This window comes from Aedes albopictus, chromosome 2 (genome assembly GCF_035046485.1).
Source record: "Aedes albopictus strain Foshan chromosome 2, AalbF5, whole genome shotgun sequence".
NCBI classification, from domain to species: Eukaryota; Metazoa; Arthropoda; class Insecta; order Diptera; family Culicidae; genus Aedes; species Aedes albopictus.
The window spans coordinates 295,645,528-295,668,509 of NC_085137.1; the positions used below are offsets into that span (position 1 = coordinate 295,645,528).

Sequence of the window (22,982 nt, forward strand, 5' to 3'; positions counted from 1 at the left end):
AATTGCCTGTTCGGTACTTTTTTGACGAGATTATAACAGCAGTACGATCTCGGTAGTTTCGGTAATCGATTTTACTGAGGCTCAGTAAAACAACTGTCAAAATCGTATGGAAAAGGTAAACAATGCATTTTTGCTGAACGAGTTCGGTGCTCAGCAGTTTTAATCTCGTCAAAAAATTACCGAACTCGGTAATCAAAATTAAGTGTGTAGAGAACAGACTTTATGATCGGAAGAATGCGAGTAACTTCAACAACAACAAATGCATAAGAGGTACATACCACAGACAAACAGACGAAACGCCTAGAACAATTTTAGTGAAAATTCATCGCCCAGTTCACACTATCACCAGCTGGTGGAAATGTTTCACGAAACACTGCGTTGTGCAATATCGTCATCAGAAGGCGCTAGTGTGAAACGTCAAACGCAAAGAAAAACGATGGGCGCTCTTCTTGTTATGAAAGCCACAACCAAGATTCAAAATGATCGTTGAAGGCGTGGTCAATGAAAATTTCGCCAGTGTTACGTTTGTTTGTCTGTATACATACCTGACAATGCTCACGAAAAAAACAAAAAAATACTACCGCCATGAATATTAAAAATTGTATAGTATTTTTTTTCTTCAGCCACCAACACCAAACAAGTAAGTTAAAATTAATAAGTGATTTTGTTTATTATAATCTAACGAACAAGATGAACAGTCGCTTTCTCAAAGGTCTTCAACTCAACGCTCTCTTGTAGACCGTTTGATGAAAAAAAATGTTCAAAAGAGTTACGAAATCTCACCGAAAGCACCATAGATAAACTGAAAGAGACTGGTTATGCCCAAATGTCCACATTGTGTACAAAATTACGCATTTGCACGTCCTGCCGTCTAAAATTTGACAAACGAGCCATCTGTATATCATCGGTAAAGCAGGGCGCAGGAAGTTCGAAAACGACAACAACTGAGAAATTGCCATCAGCGACATCTGTTTAAACAATTTAATTACGCCCCTTTTCAAAAATGCCCTGTAATATTCTTCAACATCTATACCCATTTCAATATTTTTAACGTTGCAAAACACGCTTTCAACATTCATCTTGAAGAAGAGGGAAAACACTTGTCCTCAAATGTAACAGCAAATTAATGAATAAACGACTAATGCGCGGAGGGCGTGATAAAATCGGAACATTACAGTACATAGTATATTATATGTATATATAATATATAATAAAAACAACTTGTTTTACTCACGGAAGGCCATTAACAATAAAACCAGCATCAAACTTCAATTTCCGGCCGAAATAATTTACACCAAAAAAAATTATTACTAAATGTGAAAATTGTGAAATGTTTGAATTGTCATAATTTTTTTGTTTATTTTCATGGTAGATTGCTAATACAATGGACCGTTTTCTCTAAAAAATTACGTTGGTAAAAAGATAGGGTTTTGAGATATTTGAGTTTTTGTGACAAAAATGATATTTTTTAATGTTAAAAAAGATTTTTTTCACAGTGTATATTTTCTTAGGAATCGCCATTTAGTAATCTAACTTTGCTGAACAATAAAATCAGCATCAAATCGCGATTCCCGGCCGAAATAATTTACACAGAAAAATTTTTTTTACTAAATGTAAAAATTGTGAAATTTTTGAAATGTTATAACTTTTTTGTTTATTAGTTTACCATCACCAAATTTTTATGGTAGATTGCTAATACAATGGACCGTTTTCCCTAAAAAATTCAAGTTGGTAAAAAGATAGGGTTTTGAGATATTTGAGTTTTTGTGACAAAAATGATGTTTTTCAATGATAAAATAGATTTTTTTTCACAGTGTATATTTTCTTAGAAATCACCATTTAGCTATCTAACTTTGCTGAAAAATTCATAACAATCGAACAATCCGTTTTTGCTGTGCATATTTTTGAATATTTTTGAACCATTTTCACATACACCCTTTTGAAAAGTTAGTCGTGGCTCTAAATAAAAATTTGATATCGAAAAATGGCGATTTAGATGGAACTGAAAAACTGTGCAAAGTTTCAGTTCAATAGAAAATCATGAATTAAAAATTTTCCTTAATTTTGATGCTGTTGCTTGGAATCGCTCACAAGCAGAGTTTCATCAATGCTCATGTATCCGATGATCTCGAAACATCAAAGGTTGCAAACTTTCCGCACTCCAATGTGAAAGCTTGCGTTGTATGCGACCAAAGTGGACATAAACTTCGCGACTGTGACAAGTTCAAAAGCTCGACGGTAGAGGAAAGACGAAGACTAGTGGATCACTATAACTTGTGTAAGCGTTGTCTGGTTGGACATGGTAAATGGCCTTGTCGTACCAAGCAACCATGCGGATTTGATGGATGTTCCGAGATGCACCACAGAATGCTACATTCTGACCGTGTTGCATCAAAGGAAAACACAGCAGGTTCATCGGCACTTGTTTCCACTCATACTAGTTCGTTGCATTCAACACTCTTCAAGATCCTTCCTGCTACGTTGTATGGTGCCGGTAAAACGATCCGAACATATGCCTTTTTTGATGACGGATCCAGCCATACATTGTTAGATCAAGATTTGGCTGATGAACTAGGTCTCGGTGGTGAGCCTGTTCCACTTTGCCTTCAATGGACTGGGAATGTGACAAGGACAGAATCTAATTCGAGACGAGTCAGTTTGAGCATTTCAAACGTCAACAGCGAGTGTCCTCAATACGATATGTCTGATGTTCGCACCGTTAAAAAGCTCAACCTCCCTCGGCAGACTATGGACTACAAGCAGTTATCCAGCCAGTTCCCGTACTTGCATGGATTGCCGATTGCAAGTTATTGTGATGCAGTCCCACGAATACTTATTGGCGCTAACAACGCGAACTTGATTCTGACACTGGACCGCCGGGAAAGAAGGATAGGAGAGCCAGTCGCAACAAAAACGCGACTGGGTTGGACTGTTTTCGGTGGTGTACGACCCACCACTGAACCTGCCAACCTTATGTTCCATGTTTGCGGATGTTCGCCAGATGATATGAGCTCGTTCGCCAGATTACATGAGCTCGTTGAGAAATATTTCAGCATGGAAATTATGGGCATCAACGGACCAATTCTGGAATCGGTGGAAGATCAGCGTGCACGGAAAATACTGGAAGAGACGACAAAACGCACATCTTCAGGCAAATTTGAAACTGGTTTGCTGTGGTGTACCGACGACATCGATATGCCAAACAGCTACCCAATGGCAGTAAGGCGTCTAAGATGTCTTGAAAGAAAGTTACAAAAGGAGCCAGAATTGCGAAAGAAAGTTGATTGTTTGATTGGTGAATATCTACAGTTAGGGTATGCACATATCGCGACTGAGGAAGAACTTCGGATGTCAGATCCTAAGCGTATCTGGTACTTACCTTTAGGAGTGGTACGAAACCCCCGCAAACCTGACAAAGTTCGCGTTGTCTGGGATGCAGCCGCGACAGTGAATGGCGTTTCTTTAAACTCGCTTCTCTTGCCTGGGCCTGATCTGCTGACACCGCTGCTGACTGTCTTATGCCAGTTTCGTCAACGACAATATGCTGTTTCGGCGGACATTCGTCAGATGTTCCATCAACTGATTATTAAACAAGAAGATCGACAAGTACAACGCTTCCTGTATCGCACCGACGTCCAGTCTAGCCCTACGGTATACGTACTAGATGTCGCCACATTCGGCGCGACATGTTCGCCATGTTCAGCGCAATATGCTAAAAACTTAAATGCATCTGAATACCGCAGCAGCTTTCCAGAAGCAGCGGAGGCTGTTATCAAGAACACGTACGTTGATGACTATCTGGATTCTCGGGACACCATCGAAGAAGCTGTTCAACTGTCCTTGGAAGTACGGATGATCAATTCCAAAGCTGGGTTTGATCTTAGGAATTGGAAGTCAAACTCCAACGAAATTCTGCGTCGCGTTGGGGTAGAATGTCAGGAGACGGAGAAAAATTTCGCTGCAGAGAAATCAACACCAATGGAACGAGTCCTAGGAATATCATGGATGACAGACGACGACATATTCGTGTTCTCAGCTCAATTTCGGGAAGATCTACTACATGTTCTGTCAGGAAATATCGTTCCCACCAAGCGTCAAGTTTTAAGGGTAGTGATGAGCTACTTTGATCCGCTCGGAATAATTACCAACTATACTATTCATGGGAGGATACTTCTTCAAGATATTTGGCGCTCTAACGTCAAGTGGGATGACCCTATCACCGACGAAGACTTCTCAAACTGGCAGCGATGGGCATTGCTGGCTCCACAGCTCAACAGAGTTTCCATTTCTCGATGTTACTTTCCAAATTACGATAAAGGTAGCTACGACTCACTTCAACTGCACGTCTTTGTTGATGCTGGGAATCAGGCTTACGGTGCCGTCGCATATTTTCGTATTGTTGACCGCGGAATACCACGCTGTGCTCTGGTAGCCGCAAAAGCTAAAGTAACGCCACTGAAGCCTCTGTCTACTCCACGATGCGAGCTCAATGCTAGCGTTATTGGAGTTCGACTCATGAAGACGATTGAAAAAAATCACTCGTTTAGAATCATTAAACGCTTTTTGTGGACCGATTCCACCACTGTTCTGTCCTGGATTCGTGCCGATCCTCGTAAATATAGGCAGTACGTGGCGCTAAGAGTCTCCGAAATACTTTCTGAAAGCCAGGTATGCGAATGGCACTGGATTGCTACATCGAAGAACGTCGCTGACAAAACAACCAAATGGGGCCATGGACCAGAATTTGAACCGAAGAGTGAATGGTACAAAGGACCAAGTTTTCTTCTTCAGCCCGAAAATGAATGGACTTTGAAGCAGCCAAGCATCGTAGACCCACCGGAGGAGCTTAAAGTAATCAACGTTCATCAGGAAGCATCCATTGAACCAGTCGTGGACTTCGTTAAGTTCTCCCAACTTAGATTACTATTAAGAATGTTGGCTTACCTTCACCATTTTCGACGGTGTTGCAGTATCAAACAAAGAGTCTCTTCAACCGAAGGTAAAGTAATGTTATCCCAAGAAGATTTTGAAGCAGCAGAGAAGAGTTTGTGGAAAATGATCCAGCAACAAGAGTTTCCGCATGAGATTTGTGTTCTTAAGCAGAACGCCACTTTGCCGATGAATGAACGTGTACGTTTGGAAAAATCCAGTTCATTGTCGAAACTCTCCCCTTTCATCGATGATGACGGAATACTGCGAGTTCAGAGCCGAATCGATCCTGCAGCAGCATACTATGCTTTCAACTTCCGTAATCCAATCATACTTCCGAAACATAATCACGTGACGGACTTATTAGTGTTACATTACCACCAACAATTCGGACACGCTAATGTGGAAACTGTCATCAACGAATTACGACAGCGTTATTACATTGCTAGACTTCGGACTGTCGTGAAGAAAACAGTGAAACAGTGCATATGGTGTCGCATTTATCGAGCAGTTCCACGCCCACCCAAAATGGCGGCGTTGCCTCAACCACGGGTTCAACCGTACGTTAGACCGTTTTCGTTCGTAGGATTGGACTACTTCGGACCAATGATTATCAAGAGGGGCCGTACAAATGTTAAGCGCTGGGTGGCATTGTTCACTTGCCTTACGGTGAGAGCAGTGCATTTAGAGGTGGTGCATTCATTGTCGACGGATTCCTGCAAAATGGCAATACGTCGCTTTATTGCACGGCGAGGAGCACCTCGAGAGATTTTCAGCGACAATGGCACAAACTTTCGCGGGGCAGCTCGAGACCTGGCCGAAGAAGTCAGGAATATCAACAACAAAATTGCATCAACCTTCACTAATGCAGATACAAAGTGGACCTTCACTCCACCATCCGCCCCCCACATGGGAGGAGTGTGGGAGCGGAAGGTTCGCTCCATAAAGGAGGCTTTCAAATCGTTATGCCATCGGGATAAACTCGACGATGAGGAGTTTTCTACATTTCTTATGGAGGCGGAAATGATTGTCAATTCACACCCATTGACATTTGTTCCACTTGATGAACCAAATCAGGAAGTGTTGACGCCGAACAGTTTTCTGCTGTTGGATTCCAGTGGGGCGAACAATGCTCCCGAAATACCTATCAGCGATTCTGTGACACTGAAACTGAACTGGAAATTACTTAACCATCTGCTGAACCAATTCTGGCGAACCTGGATTAGAGCGTATCTCCCAACAATCGCACGAAGGACGAAATGGTTTACTGAAGTACGACCTCTTCAAATCGGTGATTTGGTCGTCATCGTTGATGAAAGTGTACGTAATGGATGGTTACGCGGACGCGTGGTCCGAATATATCCAGCAGCAGACGGACAGGTCAGGAAGGTCGATGTTAAGACTGATTCGGGAGTACTTCAACGAGCCTCAGCGAAGGTAGCTTTGCTCGACATTCAAGAGGACAGTAAAACTAATTGAAGACTAGGTATTACGGGGTGGGGTGTTGCGTCGAGCGAACGATAGGCCCTTTGCAGAGTTAGATCGTTTCAATGTCACACACTAGCGACGGAATGTGTCAAAGAAAAATTCGATAGAAACGAGAAAATGCGTACGGGTTTCATAAAGTGAATTTTCTGTAGTAGTTATTTCGTAAAAGAGCCATATGAACTTTCTAAAATTATAGTGAATTTGAGTAGTTAGTTATTAGTTATTTAGACAATTTGTTTCATACGCTGAATTCTCTATAAATTGGTAAAAAGAACTTGTTATACTGAAGATGAACTATATAACCACAACTTCTATACATCTATTTAGAAACCTGCAAGCAATCGCTCAGAGGCATAAATTACTCTAGGCTAACTGATTGGAAACTTATCTAATCAGTTAAGAATTGTAAGTTGAACCAGCACTGAGTTCAATATGAGGTTTTCTAAGGTTTCTCTTGTATTTTAGTAGCTCTATATAAGATTCCAAATCATCCAAGTGCGTCGCTATTTAGCCAATTGAAGACCAATTTGTAAGGTTAAGTATTCTCTATTGTATATGTCGTAAATAACTATGAAATATATTTCAGTCGAGTTGCTTGGTAAACCCCAACTACGAGAAGTTTTCACACCCAGATTTTGTCCAGGAATTCAACCAAGAATTTCTACATTATTTCTTTCAGGTTTTCTACAGGATTTTTTTCAGGGAGCCCTGCAGGAGTTTCTCCTGGAAGGCTTTCAGGGTTTCCTCCAGGAATTTCTCCACGGATTCATCCAAATAATCCAGATATTACTTAAGGAATTCATCTAGGGATTGCTCCGGGAATTCTACCAGAGGTCCCTCTCAGAATTCCTCTAGAGATTGCAGAAATTGATTTAGGAATTTATCCAGCGATTGCTCCAGGCATTCGTCCAGGAATTCTCCAAGGATGCCTCCAGGAAATCCCCAAATTTTTTCTTCAAAAACTCATCCAGGGATTTCTCCAAGAATTCCTTTAGCGATTTCTCCAGGAATTCCTCCAGGGATTCCGCCAGCACTTTGTCCAGAAGTTCCTCCAGGCGGTGCTGTAGAATTTACCTCAGGGATTCCTCCAGTAATTACTCCAGGGATTTTTCTAAGAAATCCCCAGGAGATCTTACAAGAGGTTATGCAGAAAGTTCCTTAACGATTCCTCCAGAAATTCCCCAAGAGGTTTCTTCGGATACATCTAAAAAGATTCCTCGCAGATTTCCTTTGGGGAATACTCCAGGAATTTTTTTCAGGGATTCCTTCAGGATTTCTTCCAGGGTTTGCTCCAGGAAATCATCCAGGAATTTCGTCAGGGAGCCTTCCAGAAATTTCTCCAGGAATTCCTCCAGGGATTTCTCCAAGAATTTTTCCAGGGATTTCTCAAAGAATTCCTCAAAGAATTCCTCCAGTAATTCGTCCAGAAATTTGTCTAGGAACTCTTTCAAGGATTGCTCAAGCGATTTTTTGCTCCCATAATTGCTTCCATAATTGCCCTAGAATTTCTTTTTTCAGGAATTCCTGAAGTGATTCAAAATTTTTTCTCGTGATCTTTTCAAAAATTTATTCAGGGTCTGGTTAAAAATTAAAAAAAATTCGTCAATCATCTCTTCCAGGGACTCATCCTAGTTTTTTTCAGGATTATCTGAATATTTTTTTGTATTCCTTTGAGAATTCCTAGAGGAATTCCTCTAGCGATTTGTACTGGAATTCGTTAAGATAATTTTGAAGGGATACTGGAATCAAAAAATTTTCCAAGAAGTCATCCAAGAATTTTTTCACAATTATCTCCGAGAAATCTTGAAGGAAATCATCCACAAATTTATTGTGGAATCCATCCATGAATTCCTTCAAGAATACCTCCTGCAGCTCCTGCTAAGTAGTTTCTTCAGAATTATGTTATGCGATTCTATGAGAAATACAATCTGTGATTCTTTAACTGTTAACATACTTTAAACATATAAGTAGTTACATGCTAGAAACGCTTTCAGACATTTCTTCGGAAAATCCTTCAGGAAATCACCCAGAGAAGACTCTTTCAGATGCCCCTCTAGCTACGCCAATGGAAAGCAGTACCAAAGGTGGTGTGTGGTTGTTGAAGTTTATTTGTAGTTTTCAGATTTTCTTCATTGCGTTACAATCACATTCATTGAACTACCTACATTTTTAAATGATGCATTCTCCAAATCACGAAATCTTGAGTGTTTCTTTATAAAATTATCATTGATGAACACAGGCGTAAAGATTAGCAGTTTGCATTTAAATTAAAAAAAAATATATAGATACAGAATCTAACTGTATCACTACCGTATTTCTGCAATCCTGATTCTTTGCTATGGTATTTACTTATAAAATACCTACACCAGTTGTAAGAATTTCGAAAAATCAAACTCAAAACTCAATTATTTTACCCCATATTCAAGGAATTCAAATTTTGTATTTTCTATCATGTTTATAAAATATTTCAATTTCTCGTCCAAATTTCGTTAATGAATCTCGATTTAGATCTTTGTGCTAGAGTAATTTTGCCAAAAGTAGCAACAAATTTGCACTGATTTGTATGAAACAGTATGAACACTTCACACAACAGCAATCAGTTGCCACTATAAAGCTTAAAAAAAACTTCAAATTTTACCTAGGAGTTTCGCCGTAAATTATTACACCTATGCTGATAACTGGTTCCTCAGTCCCATCCATGATTGAACACTGATGATGATGATAATGACGATGACGATCCGCCAAAACACCGTTATCCGTTTCTCCCCAACCCCACTGCGTGACACGCATGTGTTGTACTTTCGCTTCCGCGATGTGGGGATGCTGTGAGCGTGTGTGAGTGATTTCCCGATGTCACGTGCGAAAGTTGGACGGGATGGAACGGGGGCTCACACTCTCAGCATGGAAAGGCGTCGTCGTCGTCGTCGTCCAGATCTGAGGGGGGCGCTGGTGTATGCGTCGTTCTAGCGCGAACAGAGCATCCCGCGGCAAATTTATGTTTGGCGATTTTTTATGCCTTTTTGGTGAAAATAAAAGTGTGTTTCCCTTTTTAACACTCGGTAACGCACACAGCCCCGTGGAGCCCGCTCTCCTTGTGCAGACAAAATTTCAAGAGGGAAAATCGATAAAACTATAGACGCTCTTTATGGGTGTGCTTTTTTCTTGGCGTTTGCCTTTCTGGAAGACCTGGGCGAGAGGATCGTTGCAAGGACTCTGTTCGATGAATGGGTCTTGTGTGTCTGTGAGTGTATGTCATTGTTGGCTGAAATTCTCGAGGTTAGGTTGTAGGTACATACCTAGGAAGCTGGCCGGTGGGGATCATCTGTTCCGTCGATGGAAGGAGACGAAGCTGAAGATGAAGAGCGAGTTTTCATGAATAAATCATTTAATGAGACAAGATTTATGGAGTGTTTGGGTTTTGAGCGCCAATTTTTTTATGCTTTTTTCTTGTTTTGGCTGGAACTTTACGGCTCAAAGTTTTTTTTACCTCAGCCAATCTGGAGTGCGAATTTTTATGCGATTAGAATTGAGACGTTTTTGGGCCGCAGGCGCTTTTCCGGTTTAACAACTCATGAATTCGTAGACAGGTTTAGGCGCGTAACTGACCTCTGAGAGAAGATGGAGTGTGATATAAATTTGAAATAAACAGATTTATGATTTGATTTACGATGGTAATATTGATTTCGCTCATGTTACGGTGTCGCGAGATATCATTTTATTTTATTTTTTATATTTGCGAATGACATCTCTTACTGAACTTTACATGTCATCATGATTGTTTTTTCGGAATTCTTTGTTTTATTTTTAATTTATTTGTTTATTTATTTATTTATTGTATGACATCAACAGACAACACATGTCCTAATCAGTGCTGAAAAATTCATTTCGTCATATCTAAATTCAATCACCTACAGCTCATTTCGGAGGCTGAACCTGAGAATATGGTATATGAAAGACTTGTGCAGCTAGACCAGTTCTGCTAGAAAGTCACGAAAAAACCGCTATTTTTCGAATATTTGACGTAAATGTCACGGGCTTCCTTTGAAAAATGCCAAATGATATTCACGGTGAATATCATTTAGCATTTTTCAAAGGTGGTCCGTGACATTTACCTTAAATATTCGAAAAATATCGGTTTTTCCGTGACTTTCTAGCAGAACTGGTCTAGCCGCACAAGTTTTTCATATACCATATTCTCAGATTCAGCTTCTAAAATTAGCTGTAGGCGATTGAATTTAGATATGACGAAATGAAATTTTCAACACTGGTCCTAATGATGTATATATAACTAAACCTAACTCATTTCCACAACAAAAACACGCACAAAAAAAATAATATCATTATTCGTCATCAAGAAAAACTAAAGACAGCCTTAAGGTGGAAGGATTTGTCATTCATATAAGCGTTATCATTGAAAATCCCAAAGCAGTTTTCTCGTCCATACCTGAAAATATCGCAGTAAAAATGTATTCACTGTATTGTGGGTGGAGAATGGAGTACAGTGAATATATTTTCAAAGCGAAATGTTCAGTTTTGAACGAGAAAACTGCTTTTGAATTTTTGATGATGACGTATATTTCAATGACGAATCCTTCAACCTTAAACTTTCGCTTGATCTTTTCCCTGGAAAGGTTAAAGTCGAACACAGAGGCTACATTGAACGCCCGTTTCAAACCGGTAATGGCACTCTGCTGCCCGTACACAGTCCTACGCAAAGGAGGCCGTAGCCAAGGTCGCAACATTACGTTATTCCGCAGTGCTCTTGGACGAACATACAAATCGACGGACTGCAAGAATGCGAGTCAGTCCATCTTTTTGACCGCGACTAGAACGCCACCACCAATGGTTTTCAAACTATTTTTTGAACCACGATCGCAGCGAAACACTTCATATTCGGTTCCGAAAGCCTGAGAGGGAAGAGTCCGAGAATCAAGCCAAGTTTCTGTCAACACGATTATGTCATAGCAAGCATCGGAAGTCACCAGAAGGTAGTCATCCACGATGCCATTTATTCCGCCGACGTTCTGGTAATACATAAAAAATCGGCAACCGGCTACCTCGCTAACGACCGCAGGACTGCGGCGATTATGAAGAATAGGGACCGGGTTCGTGCGACGCTGGCGGCAGGGTTCTACTCTGTTGAATGTCGAAGGAGAGATGTGCTCTTGCAATCGGGTTGTAAAGCGGTCGGTAGTTGACGTAGACTTGTTGGAGTACGGTAGCGAGAATTTGTTGCTGGAAGTGGATGCCGATTCAGAGTACGAAGGTCGGATGACACAAGGGTACTTGCCTGACGAGGCACTTTGGAAGCCTCTTTCCATAGTCTCAACAAAAGGACCAGGACAGCTGTGTTGACGCTGGCAGCAGAGCTCTACTGTGTTGGATGGGTTAGGCTTCCAAAAGGCCCGCCTGTTCAGGCAGTCAAACGGGGCTTTTGGTTGTGCTACTCCAGTACCCGACGAACTCCACATGCCCCAATGTACCCAGCGCTGTAGGTCACACCTAATACCTACCGAGAGGACTGACTGCACACTGTCAGAGAGGGAAACTATGGACAATCTTTCTACTCTATCAGGACAAAACAATAGGTTAATGAAGTTGTACCGACTTTTCGAACCCTCTAAGCAGAATACCCTCTTTGAATGAGTGTAATCAGTTTCGTACCTTTTAATTCCGCCCTATGTTGCTTATCCTTTGACAGATACGCGTATTTCGACTACCACTTGTAATCTTCATCAGATTACAAGTGGTAGTCGAAATACGCGTATCTGTCAAAGGATAAGCAACATAGGGCGGAATTAAAAGGTACGAAACTGATTACACTCATTCAAAGAGGTTAATGAAGTTCCATTGGATATTGAGCTTGCCGCCTGTGAATAAATTAGCAGAATTATTAGAAATACTCTCTGAATTAGCCTTAGTTTAGCATTTACGTATAAATAACACTAGTTTACAAAATAAAACAAAAGTCGTGAACTTCTGTCAACGACCAACATTTTTGAAGCATAATTCAGCGCTGAATTTGAAACCGCGCTTTAAAAAATTTAAAGTAGAACAGTTTTTGAGTTTTAGCTCAATATTGACTAGGGTAATTGTTCCCTTCGTTGTGGTAGTACCTAATGTTGCGGGAGTGGCGTTTGAGCACTTTTTCGACTGAAATGTTACCAAAAGGCATTTTTAATAGATGTATTATGCTTAAATTATGAGATTGCACTTTTTGTGTGCTTAAGATTAGCCCAAAAATCTATTTAAAAAAAAATTTTCCTTAATATTTCTGCTGCAGTGTTCCTATTGTTGCGGTAGTGTTCCTAATGTTGCGGTATCCCATATGATTTCAATGGGATACCGCAACATTAGGAACCGAAATTAAATTTTACCTCCATAATAGGAACAGTGTGCCTATTGTTGTGGTATGCGATTTTTGATCGAAAACAGAGAGAAGCGATAGTTTTCATATTTTTCCGGGCAAATTTGGATAGAAAACTACCTACTAACGTTTTAAAACCCTTCATTCGATAAAAATATCATATTTTTTTAAATTAATTTACCTTATTACCACAACGATCGGCACACTTATCCTATTACAACTTTTTAAAATATAATATTTAATGAAGTTCAAATATCTTGCGTTTTGTTCAACTGATTTTAAATCTTTTTCCATAAATTAAAAGCTAAATATTATACCTTTCGATCATCTGAATGCAGGTTTTGCGTCAGATTGATGAAATTCAAGATATTGGCGACTTTTGGGGACGATCTCCTTAAATTTTACCAAATTTTCCAAAAATATATGAAGCATTGTATTTTTTTCAATAAGAAAAAAACAATTTAAAAATACTTTCTCAACGTTTATTTGACATATCATATGTAGGCGAGTTGCAGTAAAAAACATCCCAATCGGAGCATTGGTAACGGAGAATGAGATGTGTGAAGTGAGCGACTTTGCTTAAAAATAGAACAAAAATCGATTTTAAATCATCAACCTTGTATGGAAAGTCGAAAAAAATTCCGCTCTACTGCTTTTTTTTCCTTCGCGTTCTCGAACTCAGGGCATGATTTGATTGTACACCAAAAACGATCATCAGCTTATCGAGTTCAAAAATGCTGTAAACTAGTGTAAGCTAACGGCTGTGTTAATGCTGAAAAAGGTGCGAACGACACTTGGGTCAGGAAATTAGTAATTGTTAACTATGCCTAAATATGTCCTCTTTCCACAGCACCGCTAGCAAATCATATTAGATTTCGATTGGCATCTAGTGCTTATTCGTAGTATATAGTAGCGGTGGCAGATGGTGAGATGAGACAAGAATGAAGAAATAATTGAATTAATTTATTGTCTTGGCAATAACGATCGTATAGGTAACACCTCACGGAGGCGCATTGGCACTCTAATAGAGACCCTCAAGGCAGGCCTTTTTGATTGTCCTTGTTTTGGTCTTAAGGCACGGCGCAAGTCCGCAATCGCTTGAGTCTACCAGTTATCCACCGGTAGTATCCGATTTCTAAGGTGGACTTGCCTAGGCATGGTCGCATTGCACGCGCACGAGTGCACCGCTACCAACTCGTACCCGCTTAAACCGAGTAGGTTTCGCTCACGGTGGAGCGCCTCCCAAAATACCTCGCCGTTGAAGTATGATGTCTTCCATCTACGAGGGCTTGGCCTTGGCCTAGTCACCTCTTCCTCTATCCACTGCATGCTGTTGTTGTAGTTGATACTTTAGTTAGCGAACCGACAGTTGATCGCTGTGCTTGTGAAAATCGTCTACTCTCCAGTTCGATCTACTTGTTTGGCCAGGACTACTAAAACTAACGTCAATAATCGACTCCGCTCCGTTCCGGCTGAAGGTACTTTTGGTACCGACATTAGCCTGATTGACATCTAGCCTGGGCAGTGTCTCCAGCAGGATCTGACCCCGCTGGTTAGTAAAACAGCTTTCCATTCCATGGACGAGGCTTTCAAGCCACCGGTATTAGAATTAGGTGCGGCGATGGGAAACTAGTCGGAAATTTGTAAAGATGGCGCCACTCGCATGAGAACGCCGTAGTAGACTTGCTCTTTCACCTTCTGTTTGTATCGTTCCATATTCTGACGGGTTCCATGCTGCAGCATTATAACTTGTTATGCTTGTATTCTACTCCAGCTAGTAGTGCTCTAGAGGGGACACATCTAGCTCTCCCTCGTCTGGCTCAGTTTGAATTGTGAGCTGAGCAGAAGCTCACAATGGAATCTAAATCACGCAAAATACCCAGCCTCTCACTCTCACTACGATATAAAGCTTGTGTATGGTTGTACTGACTTTTGTATAGTTTTATTGACACTTTTTTTTTTTTAATTCAGGAATTATAAAAAGAAGTGGTTAAAAATGATTCAGTTTGAATACACAATAACATTTCATATATTCCTATGTCTTAAACACGCAACATACTGCAATCCCTGGTGTTGAATTATGATTGATTTATTTTCCAGTGCTATATTTTCGAACATTGAATTATCGATTGAACTACCCCTAGCCTAACTTGAAACCCCATAATTATATTGTACAATGAATTTCCGCTCTTAGGTATAAGATTTTTTTTCTATAAAAGCTCAGCAGAGCCAGAAAACGCTCTCTTTCCACTCTCCAAATTCGCTCGTGCTACATCATCATATCACAGTTCCCAGTTATCTAAACCAGTGCGCAGTTTTTGCTCCGCTTTCGAGGCCGATATTTTACAGTGTGTATAAATCGCAAAAAGTTCTAAACAGTGGTGCCGAAACCCGGGAATTCGTCTCGCCGGATAAGTGTCGGGTCGCGTAGTGTGTGTAAAAGCAGTTTGTGACCGTGTGCTAGGACCACGTGGGATATCCTTTCTCGACACGGGCGGGCTCGATTTGGGGGAGCTCCGAAGCAGCACTTCGTGACCATCTCTCGTCACCTCAGGAAGCGTTAATCTACTTCGGCGGCCGTTCTGGTACGGCAATCCGCGCCCAGCAGGTCGGAATCAACCTTGCTTAACAGGTACGTCCATATATGCTGGTCCCTCGAATTATGACGCCAAAGAAGACAACCCGCACTGGTGTTAACCGATTGAAAACCTTGTGCAGACGCCGAGCCAACATTCTCGGCTCGGCCTCACTAATAAAATCGTTTAATGACAATTATGACGAGGCTATGAGCCATCAAGTACAAGTAAGAATCGACTTACTTGACGAGTTGTGGAAAAAGTTTGCGGAGGTTCAAGACGATATTGAATCCATAGAACATTCCGATTCTACGGAGCTTGCAGAACAAAGAGTCTCGTTTCAGAATATGTACATTGATTTAAAGTCTTCTCTCATAACCAAATTGCCACGTGTTGAGCCTCCATCGAATTCTCGAATGTTGCTTAACTCCACACAATCGCATATAACACAGGCAGTTCGCCTACCGGAGATTAAAATCCCTGAATTTGACGGCAATCCAGAAGATTGGATTGAATTCCGTGATTTGTTTAAATCTCTAGTCCATGCTAATCCTCAGCTAAATTCTGTTCAAAAGCTCCATTATTTGAAGGCCGCGTTGAAAGGCGAAGCCCACCATATTATTTCTTCCCTTCCCGTTTCCACCGAAAATTATTCTATAGCGTGGAAAGCTATTGAAAAACGATACGACAATCCTAATTTGTTGATAAAACGCCATATTGCTGCACTATTCTCAATTCCCGCTTTGAAACGTGAATCAGCGTCGGGTCTTTCCGAGTTGCTGGACCAATTTGACCGACATGTGAGTGTGCTGAACCAACTCGAAGGTCCAGACAGACATTGGAACTCTGTCTTGGTTGAGAGTCTCAGTCGTCGTTTAGACTCGGTTACCCTCAAAGAATGGGAGAAACAAGGTAAGGAAAATGAGCGCCCGACTTACGAGCAATTGGTCAACTTTATTAGGACGCAAGCTCGCATGTTACAATCCGTAAAGCTATCGCAATATGTAAATCTCCCTAACACTGACCACAAAAAGCAGCCGTCGAAAACTACTACTACCTTTGTCGCTACAGAGCCTTCTGCTAAATGCCCTCAGTGCAAGCAAGGTCATCTATTGTACCAATGTGTTCAATTTAAAAAACTGGCCCCTAAAGAACGTTTCAATCTCGCGAAACGATACAAATTGTGTATCAATTGTCTCGGTGGATACCACATGGCAAAGAATTGCAACTCGGCAAACTGCAACGTGTGTGGCAATCGTCATCACACACTACTGCATTTGCCAACTCCAAATGATTCTAACCTCGCTCATCCTACTAACAGTGTATCGCATTCGTTTATTGCAAATGAACAATCGGTTCGTACCACGGAAAATCTAATACCATCGCAATCTAATCAATTTGCTGGAACTGGATTTTACCCATCGCCACCACCATCCTCTACACATGCCGCTACGGCTCACTCGTTCGCGGCGCTCTCGTCCAGTACTCCGGTCAGTGATAGGTCAGCTTCTATACCTATGGAGAATACAATAGCCGAGGATGTCTCGACACAGCTGTGTCCGCAACGAAAGATAGGTAGTGAAGTGTTCCTCGCAACAGCCTTGATCAAGGTTACAGACTCGCACAACCGTAGTCATTTCGCGCGTGTCGTTCTGGACAGTTGCTCCCAGTGCAATTTCGTGTCGGAAGCTCTAGCAACTAAACTCGGTATTAAACGCAGTAAAACTAATGTCGACGTGATCGGTGTCGGCACAAATAAAGTGCACATTACGGAATCTCTCATGATTAACATCAATTCGCGAGTGAGTAATTTTACGTGCGTCCTGTCGTGTCTGGTGATCCCTAAAATTCCAGCTATTTTACCAAGCAAAAATGTTGATATTTCCAAGTGGAAAATACCATCTAACGTAGTGCTTGCCGATCCGAAATTTAACATTAGTGCGGGTGTCGATGTTTTGATTGGTGCGGAGCTATTTTTTTCATTACTAAATTCAAGACGAATGTCATTCGCTCAAGGCTGTCCTCTGTTACAGAGTACTGTGTTCGGGTTCGTGATGTCAGGAATGTACACTACGCCTGCGAATCAACCGCCAATTTGCATAGTTAGTACAGCTAACAGTCTGGACGGGATGCTTCAGAGATTTTGGGAGATGGACAATCTAGATCACGGTAGAGCTCTGACATTGGATGAGCAACGGTGCGAAGACCACTTCAGAAGAACAGTGACGCGTGAACGAGATGGGAGATACGTAGTTCGGCTGCCTGTACGAGACGATCGACTGCCGTATCTAGGTGACGCACATCAGTTAGCACAGCGTCGGTTGCTGTCTACCGAACGACGGTTTAGAACTGATCCGAACCTTCAACAGAACTACCACCAGTTCATGGAGGAGTATGCAAGACTAGGACACATGGAGCCCAGCGTCTATACAGGTAATCAACAATCGTTTTTACCCCATCATCCCATATTTCGACCCGACAGCACTACCACAAAGATTCGCATTGTTTTTGATGGCTCGTGTAGCGAAACTAACCAATTATCCTTGAACGAAGTTTTGTATGCTGGGCCGACTGTCCAGCCCACACTGTTATCCATAGTTTTAAACTTTCGAATTCCCAAATTTGTTTTTATAGCTGACATTGAGAAAATGTTTAGGCAAATTTGGATCCACCCTGATGATCGTAGATTCCTTCAACTTTTGTGGAGGAACGATCCCACAGATCCTATTTCCAAATTTCAATTAGCTACAGTGACATACGGGACGTCTTGTGCCCCATTTCAAGCTGCTCGCGTCCTAATGCAGCTGGCGGAAGACGAAGAATCGCGATTCCCTATGGGAGCGAAGATAATTCGCAAGAATACATATGTTGATGATACGCTAACTGGTGGAGACGAAATAGAGGAAGTTGTTGAATCTACGGTCCAGCTAAGATCGCTGTTAGCTACAGGTGGTTTTAACCTTCGTAAATGGTGTGCGAATGATGAGCGAGTATTAGCCAAAATTCCTCATGAGCTGAGTGAGATGCCTAGTGAAATTGAGATAGATCGGTCGTCATCGGTGAAAACTTTAGGTTTACTCTGGAACCCTCATAGTGACCAATTTGCATTTAAACTACCAGTGCTGCCTACCGCGGATGTGATAACAAAGCGTGTTGTTGTTTCTGAAATGGCACAATTGTTTGATCCCATGGGCCTCGTCGGCTCAGTAGTTGCGGCCGCTAAAATTTTCGTTCAACGTTTATGGTCGGGCCAATAGAGCACTGCATTGCTTTGATTTTGTATGAGATTTTGACGTTTCTTGGCCTTGTTGTTTACAAAATTTCTGTAAGAGTGAAAGAGAAGAAGAGAATTTCATGCAGTGCCCTATACACATGGGATGAACAATTGCCCGAAGATTTGAGATTGTGGTGGCAAGCCTACCGCGATCAGTTACCGGTACTAAAACAACTGCAAGTGACTCGCCGCGTAATAAGTAACAAACCTTATTCAATTCATTGCTTTTGTGATGCATCCGAACGTGGATATGGATGTTGTGTGTATATTGTTTCTAGTAATCACACAAGCAACTTATTGATAACTAAATCACGAGTTTCGCCTCTACGAGCACAATCAATTCCTCGTCTGGAATTATGTGCGGCTTTATTGGGCAGTCAATTAGTTAATCAAATTCTCACTACAACCGATTTTTCTGGGTCAGTCACCTTTTGGACAGACTCTTCAGTGGTTTTACATTGGATTCACTCTCCTTCATCAGTGTGGAAGGTGTTTGTTTCTAATCGCATTTCAGAGATTCAAAAACTTACTGAAGGACAAACCTGGAGACATGTCCCTTCCGAGATGAACCCAGCCGATCAAATCTCACGTGGAGTTCAACCTTCTGAACTTGTAAACAACGAACTGTGGTGGCATGGTCCTGATTTTTTAGTGAAATCGCCAGCCTGTTGGCCATCGAATCGGAAGTTTCCGAATATTGATAACATTCACATGACTGAACGTCGTTCACTTGTTTCTCTGTTCACGACTAGCACCATTCATGATAAATGGGACATATTTGAAAGATATTCGGAGTTATCCACCTTGCTCAAGGTTGTTGCTTGGTGTTGGAGATTTTTTGAACACATTTCCAAAAAGCGTTCTGGAAAATTTAGTACTCTTACACCAGAGGAGTTAAATCTTGCATTAAAACGCCTGGTTCGGCTTGCACAGCAACAATCTTTCCCTGATGAAATCAAATTATTGACTAAAGCAAAAGGTGAAGAATGTACACAACCCGAAATGAATTTCAAGTCCTTGATGAAGGGACTAAATGTTTATTTGGATGAATTCGGATTACTCCGAATTAGAGGACGGCTTGAAAAATTGTCCGCTCCATTGGATACAAGGTGTCCTATTCTATTGCCGTCTGATCACAAAATTACTATGTTGATTGCTCGTTCTATTCATCATCAAACTCTTCATGCTGGCCCAACGTTATTACTAGCCACCATCCGTCAGCGATTTTGGCCATTGCATGGGAGAAATATTGCTCGCAAAATAGTTCGTGAATGCATACAATGCTTCAGGTGCAATCCTCGTGGAAATCACCAAATTATGGCCCCTCTTCCTTCAGTGAGGATCACACCTGCGAGAGTGTTTTCCAACTGTGGTTTGGACTACTGTGGCCCTTTTCTTGTTCGTCCCCTTGTTGGTAGAGGATCTTCAGTTAAAATTTATGTTGCAAATTTTGTTTGCATGGTCTCAAAAGCTATGCACCTAGAAATCGTTTACGATTTGTCCTCTCAAGCTTGCATCAATGCTATGAAGCGTTTTATTGCCAGACGTGGTAGGTTGCTGAACTTGTATTGCGACAATGCAACAGCCTTTGTGGGAGCAAATCGAGAACTTAAGGAGCTCCGGGTACAATTCCTCGGCCAATTCAAAACCGAACATTGGAATAACTTTTGTTTAGAACAAGGAATTAACTTTCATTTTATCCCAGCCCGCTCCCCCCATTTCGGTGGGTTGTGGGAAGCGGGGGTAAAATCCTTTAAACACCACTTTCGCCGTATTTTGGGTTCGAAATCTCTTCGTCTGGATGAAATGGTCACCGCAGTAACTCAAATCGAGAGCATACTTAACTCTAGGCCATTGACGCCGTTATCTAACAACGCTGAGGATTTAAATGCTTTAACGCCGGGACATTTTATAATCGGAGAACCAATGTTCTCAATTCCGGAGCCAGACGTGACGGATATGAGCATTAACCGCTTAAATCGTTTCCAGGAATTGAAACGATCCGTCCAAGATTTCTGGCACCGATGGTCCCGCGATTACGTGAGCCAGTTGCACCAACGACCCAAATGGCAAACCGAAACTCACAACGATCCGGTCCAAGGCGCATTGGTCCTGCTCAAACAGGAGCACCTTCCTCCACTTCAGTGGAACTTGGGTCGCGTCGTCGAAACGTACGCAGGGAGCGATGGGCACATAAGGGTGGTGCTAGTGCGAACAGTTCGAGGAATGTTCAAAAGAGCCGTGACCGAAGTCTGCACACTCCCGATAGATGTACTTCCAACGTCAAGCCCAATCGAGAGCCAAAGGTCGCACGAAAGGAAGCAGCTAGGAACCGACAACGGAAGGATACAGGTACAGATACCGAGGACGACGCATCGTAGGATCAAACGCAGTTGAAACAGTAGGTTTCAACGGGGCCCTGTGTGTTGAATTATGATTGATTTATTTTCCAGTGCTATATTTTCGAACATTGAATTATCGATTGAACTACCCCTAGCCTAACTTGAAACCCCATAATTATATTGTACAATGAATTTCCGCTCTTAGGTATAAGATTTTTTTTCTATAAAAGCTCAGCAGAGCCAGAAAACGCTCTCTTTCCACTCTCCAAATTCGCTCGTGCTACATCATCATATCACAGTTCTCAGTTATCTAAACCAGTGCGCAGTTTTTGCTCCGCTTTCGAGGCCGATATTTTACAGTGTGTATAAATCGCAAAAAGTTCTAAACACCTGGTATTTCTTATGTGTAGGTATATGTACCTCTCCCAATTGCGAAGATTAAGACGCAAAGTCGAGAAATTTACAGACTACACGAGAGCCGAAGATAACGCAAGTAAGCAGCGTTAAAAGAAAGTAATACATTTTAGCAGTGTTAATTAGAATGTTTTAATTGCGTTCCTTCTGCCACAGATGTACGGGTAGCACACTTGAAGTATGTAGAGTTAGGTGGGTACGTGAACCGGGAGAATGTGTGCTCTTGCGAAACGTGTACTTTGTGTTCGGTGGTTTTTCGCAAGTAAAAGCATCCCGTCGTCGCGTTGCGGCAGAAAAACAGCAATATCTAACATCTTCGTTTGTTCGCGCGTGTTCGTTGGCTGGAGTTTGTGCGGGCCGGATTCAGGTTTAAGTTGCTCTGATGTGATGTTCTCAGACAGCAATTTTAGGTCCAATTATTTTTCAAGATACTAAGGGTCCGAAGCAATAACGTTGATGCTTAGCAAGATCATGCTCGAGAGTACCCAGGCACAAAGCCTGATCGGCAAGGGAACTTTTCCTTAAATCATTTCTTTTAACTTCTTGGGCATCTATAGTGTGTTTTATATCATCTACACGGTGTTCGAATGCATAATCACCAGGAAAATCCAATTCTCAGGTTTTATTGAAGTGTTCAATCAAAGTAACATGTTTAGTTCAAACAGATCCGAGGACTTTTGAAAAACATTTTAAAATATTTTGCTTTTATGGTGATTCTTAAAACCTTTCCTAAGTTATTTAGACTAGGAATTATAGCGAAGCATTGAATACTGAGCCGTGAAGCAGCTGTGCACTTTCAGACGTTAGGCAAAGAAGGAAATAAAAAGATCATTTGAAAAGTTTTATAAAACTAAAGTGAGTTTTATTTGGTTTTGTGATAGTTATAAAGGTCTCCTCAAATATGCTTGTATTTAAAATATTTATCAGATAGAGTATAAGTATCAATACGATTGAGTTGATATTTGATCAACTCCATCCCATTGATTTATGTACTATATTTGAAAAACATGTTCAAGTCAAGTTGTGTTCAACAATGTAAAATAACGTACAAGTAGGTTTTAATTCCAGTAAAATGAAACGGCCCTGGAACTCATCGTGATTATCACTAGTCTGTTTGGTTGGCAGTTCTACACCGGAACGAATGCTCTATGGGTGTATCTCGGTGCCAAGCCGAAAGGATGAGACGGGAAAATTTGCTATGTTAAGCTTCATTAAGCTCGTGAACATGGGCAGCTCACGCGCTCCCGATTAAGATAGTAGGTAGGTAGGTAGGTACCTATTGGTTCGGGACCGCCGCTCGTGCGGGATTCAGCGCTTCGCTTTCCCTGGAAATAAGCTCATTACATGTCTTTCCAACAAATTAAGAATTTTATAGGGCAGGATTTTATTGTCTCTTCGGTTCCCGATAATTGACACAAGATTGAGAAAAGACACGAGAAAATGGCCAGACGACAACGGTCGCCATATGGTATGCAGCAACTCAAAAAAAGAATTACATCCGATGAGCGATGAACTTGACGGAACATCACGACACGAGTACTTTGGGGTGAAATAAAAGATGTAAACACCCGATAGTACAAGCGCGAGGGTCC

General features: G+C 41.4%; 2 protein-coding genes across 4 annotated transcripts; both read left to right on the forward strand.

The window, feature by feature from the left end:
* Window positions 1-2,095: 2,095 nt before the first annotated feature.
* On the forward strand, window positions 2,096-7,045 carry LOC134288169 (uncharacterized). Of its 3 annotated transcripts, XM_062852110.1 has the most exons (3): window positions 2,096-6,681; window positions 6,745-6,822; window positions 6,883-7,045. In XM_062852110.1, the coding sequence occupies exon 1, from the start codon at window positions 2,356-2,358 to the stop codon at window positions 6,406-6,408; it is 4,053 nt and encodes a 1,350-aa protein (XP_062708094.1). In that variant the 5' UTR covers window positions 2,096-2,355; the 3' UTR covers window positions 6,409-6,681; window positions 6,745-6,822; window positions 6,883-7,045. The 3 variants fall into 3 exon arrangements, with proteins under 3 accessions (XP_062708094.1, XP_062708092.1, XP_062708093.1); XM_062852108.1 differs by having other exon boundaries at window positions 2,096-6,822; XM_062852109.1 differs by having other exon boundaries at window positions 6,745-7,045.
* A 7,833-nt stretch (window positions 7,046-14,878) lies between these two features.
* On the forward strand, window positions 14,879-21,137 carry LOC134288170 (uncharacterized). Its single transcript, XM_062852111.1, has 3 exons — window positions 14,879-15,416; window positions 17,394-17,793; window positions 20,624-21,137. Exons 2-3 carry the CDS (start codon window positions 17,415-17,417, stop codon window positions 21,013-21,015), a joined length of 771 nt encoding a protein of 256 aa, XP_062708095.1. The 5' UTR covers window positions 14,879-15,416; window positions 17,394-17,414; the 3' UTR covers window positions 21,016-21,137.
* The last annotated feature ends 1,845 nt before the right edge of the window (window positions 21,138-22,982 follow it).

Excerpts from the sequence above, each read along its gene's own strand:
- LOC134288169 (XM_062852108.1), top strand. The coding sequence starts at position 2,356 with ATGCACCACAGAATGCTACATTCTGACCGTGTTGCATCAAAGGAAAAC.
- LOC134288170 (XM_062852111.1), top strand. The coding sequence starts at position 17,415 with ATGTCAGGAATGTACACTACGCCTGCGAATCAACCGCCAATTTGCATA. Across the intron at positions 17,794-20,623 it reads GGAGCCCAGCGTCTATACAG|GAATTGAAACGATCCGTCCA; the intron begins GTAATCAACAAT and ends AATCGTTTCCAG.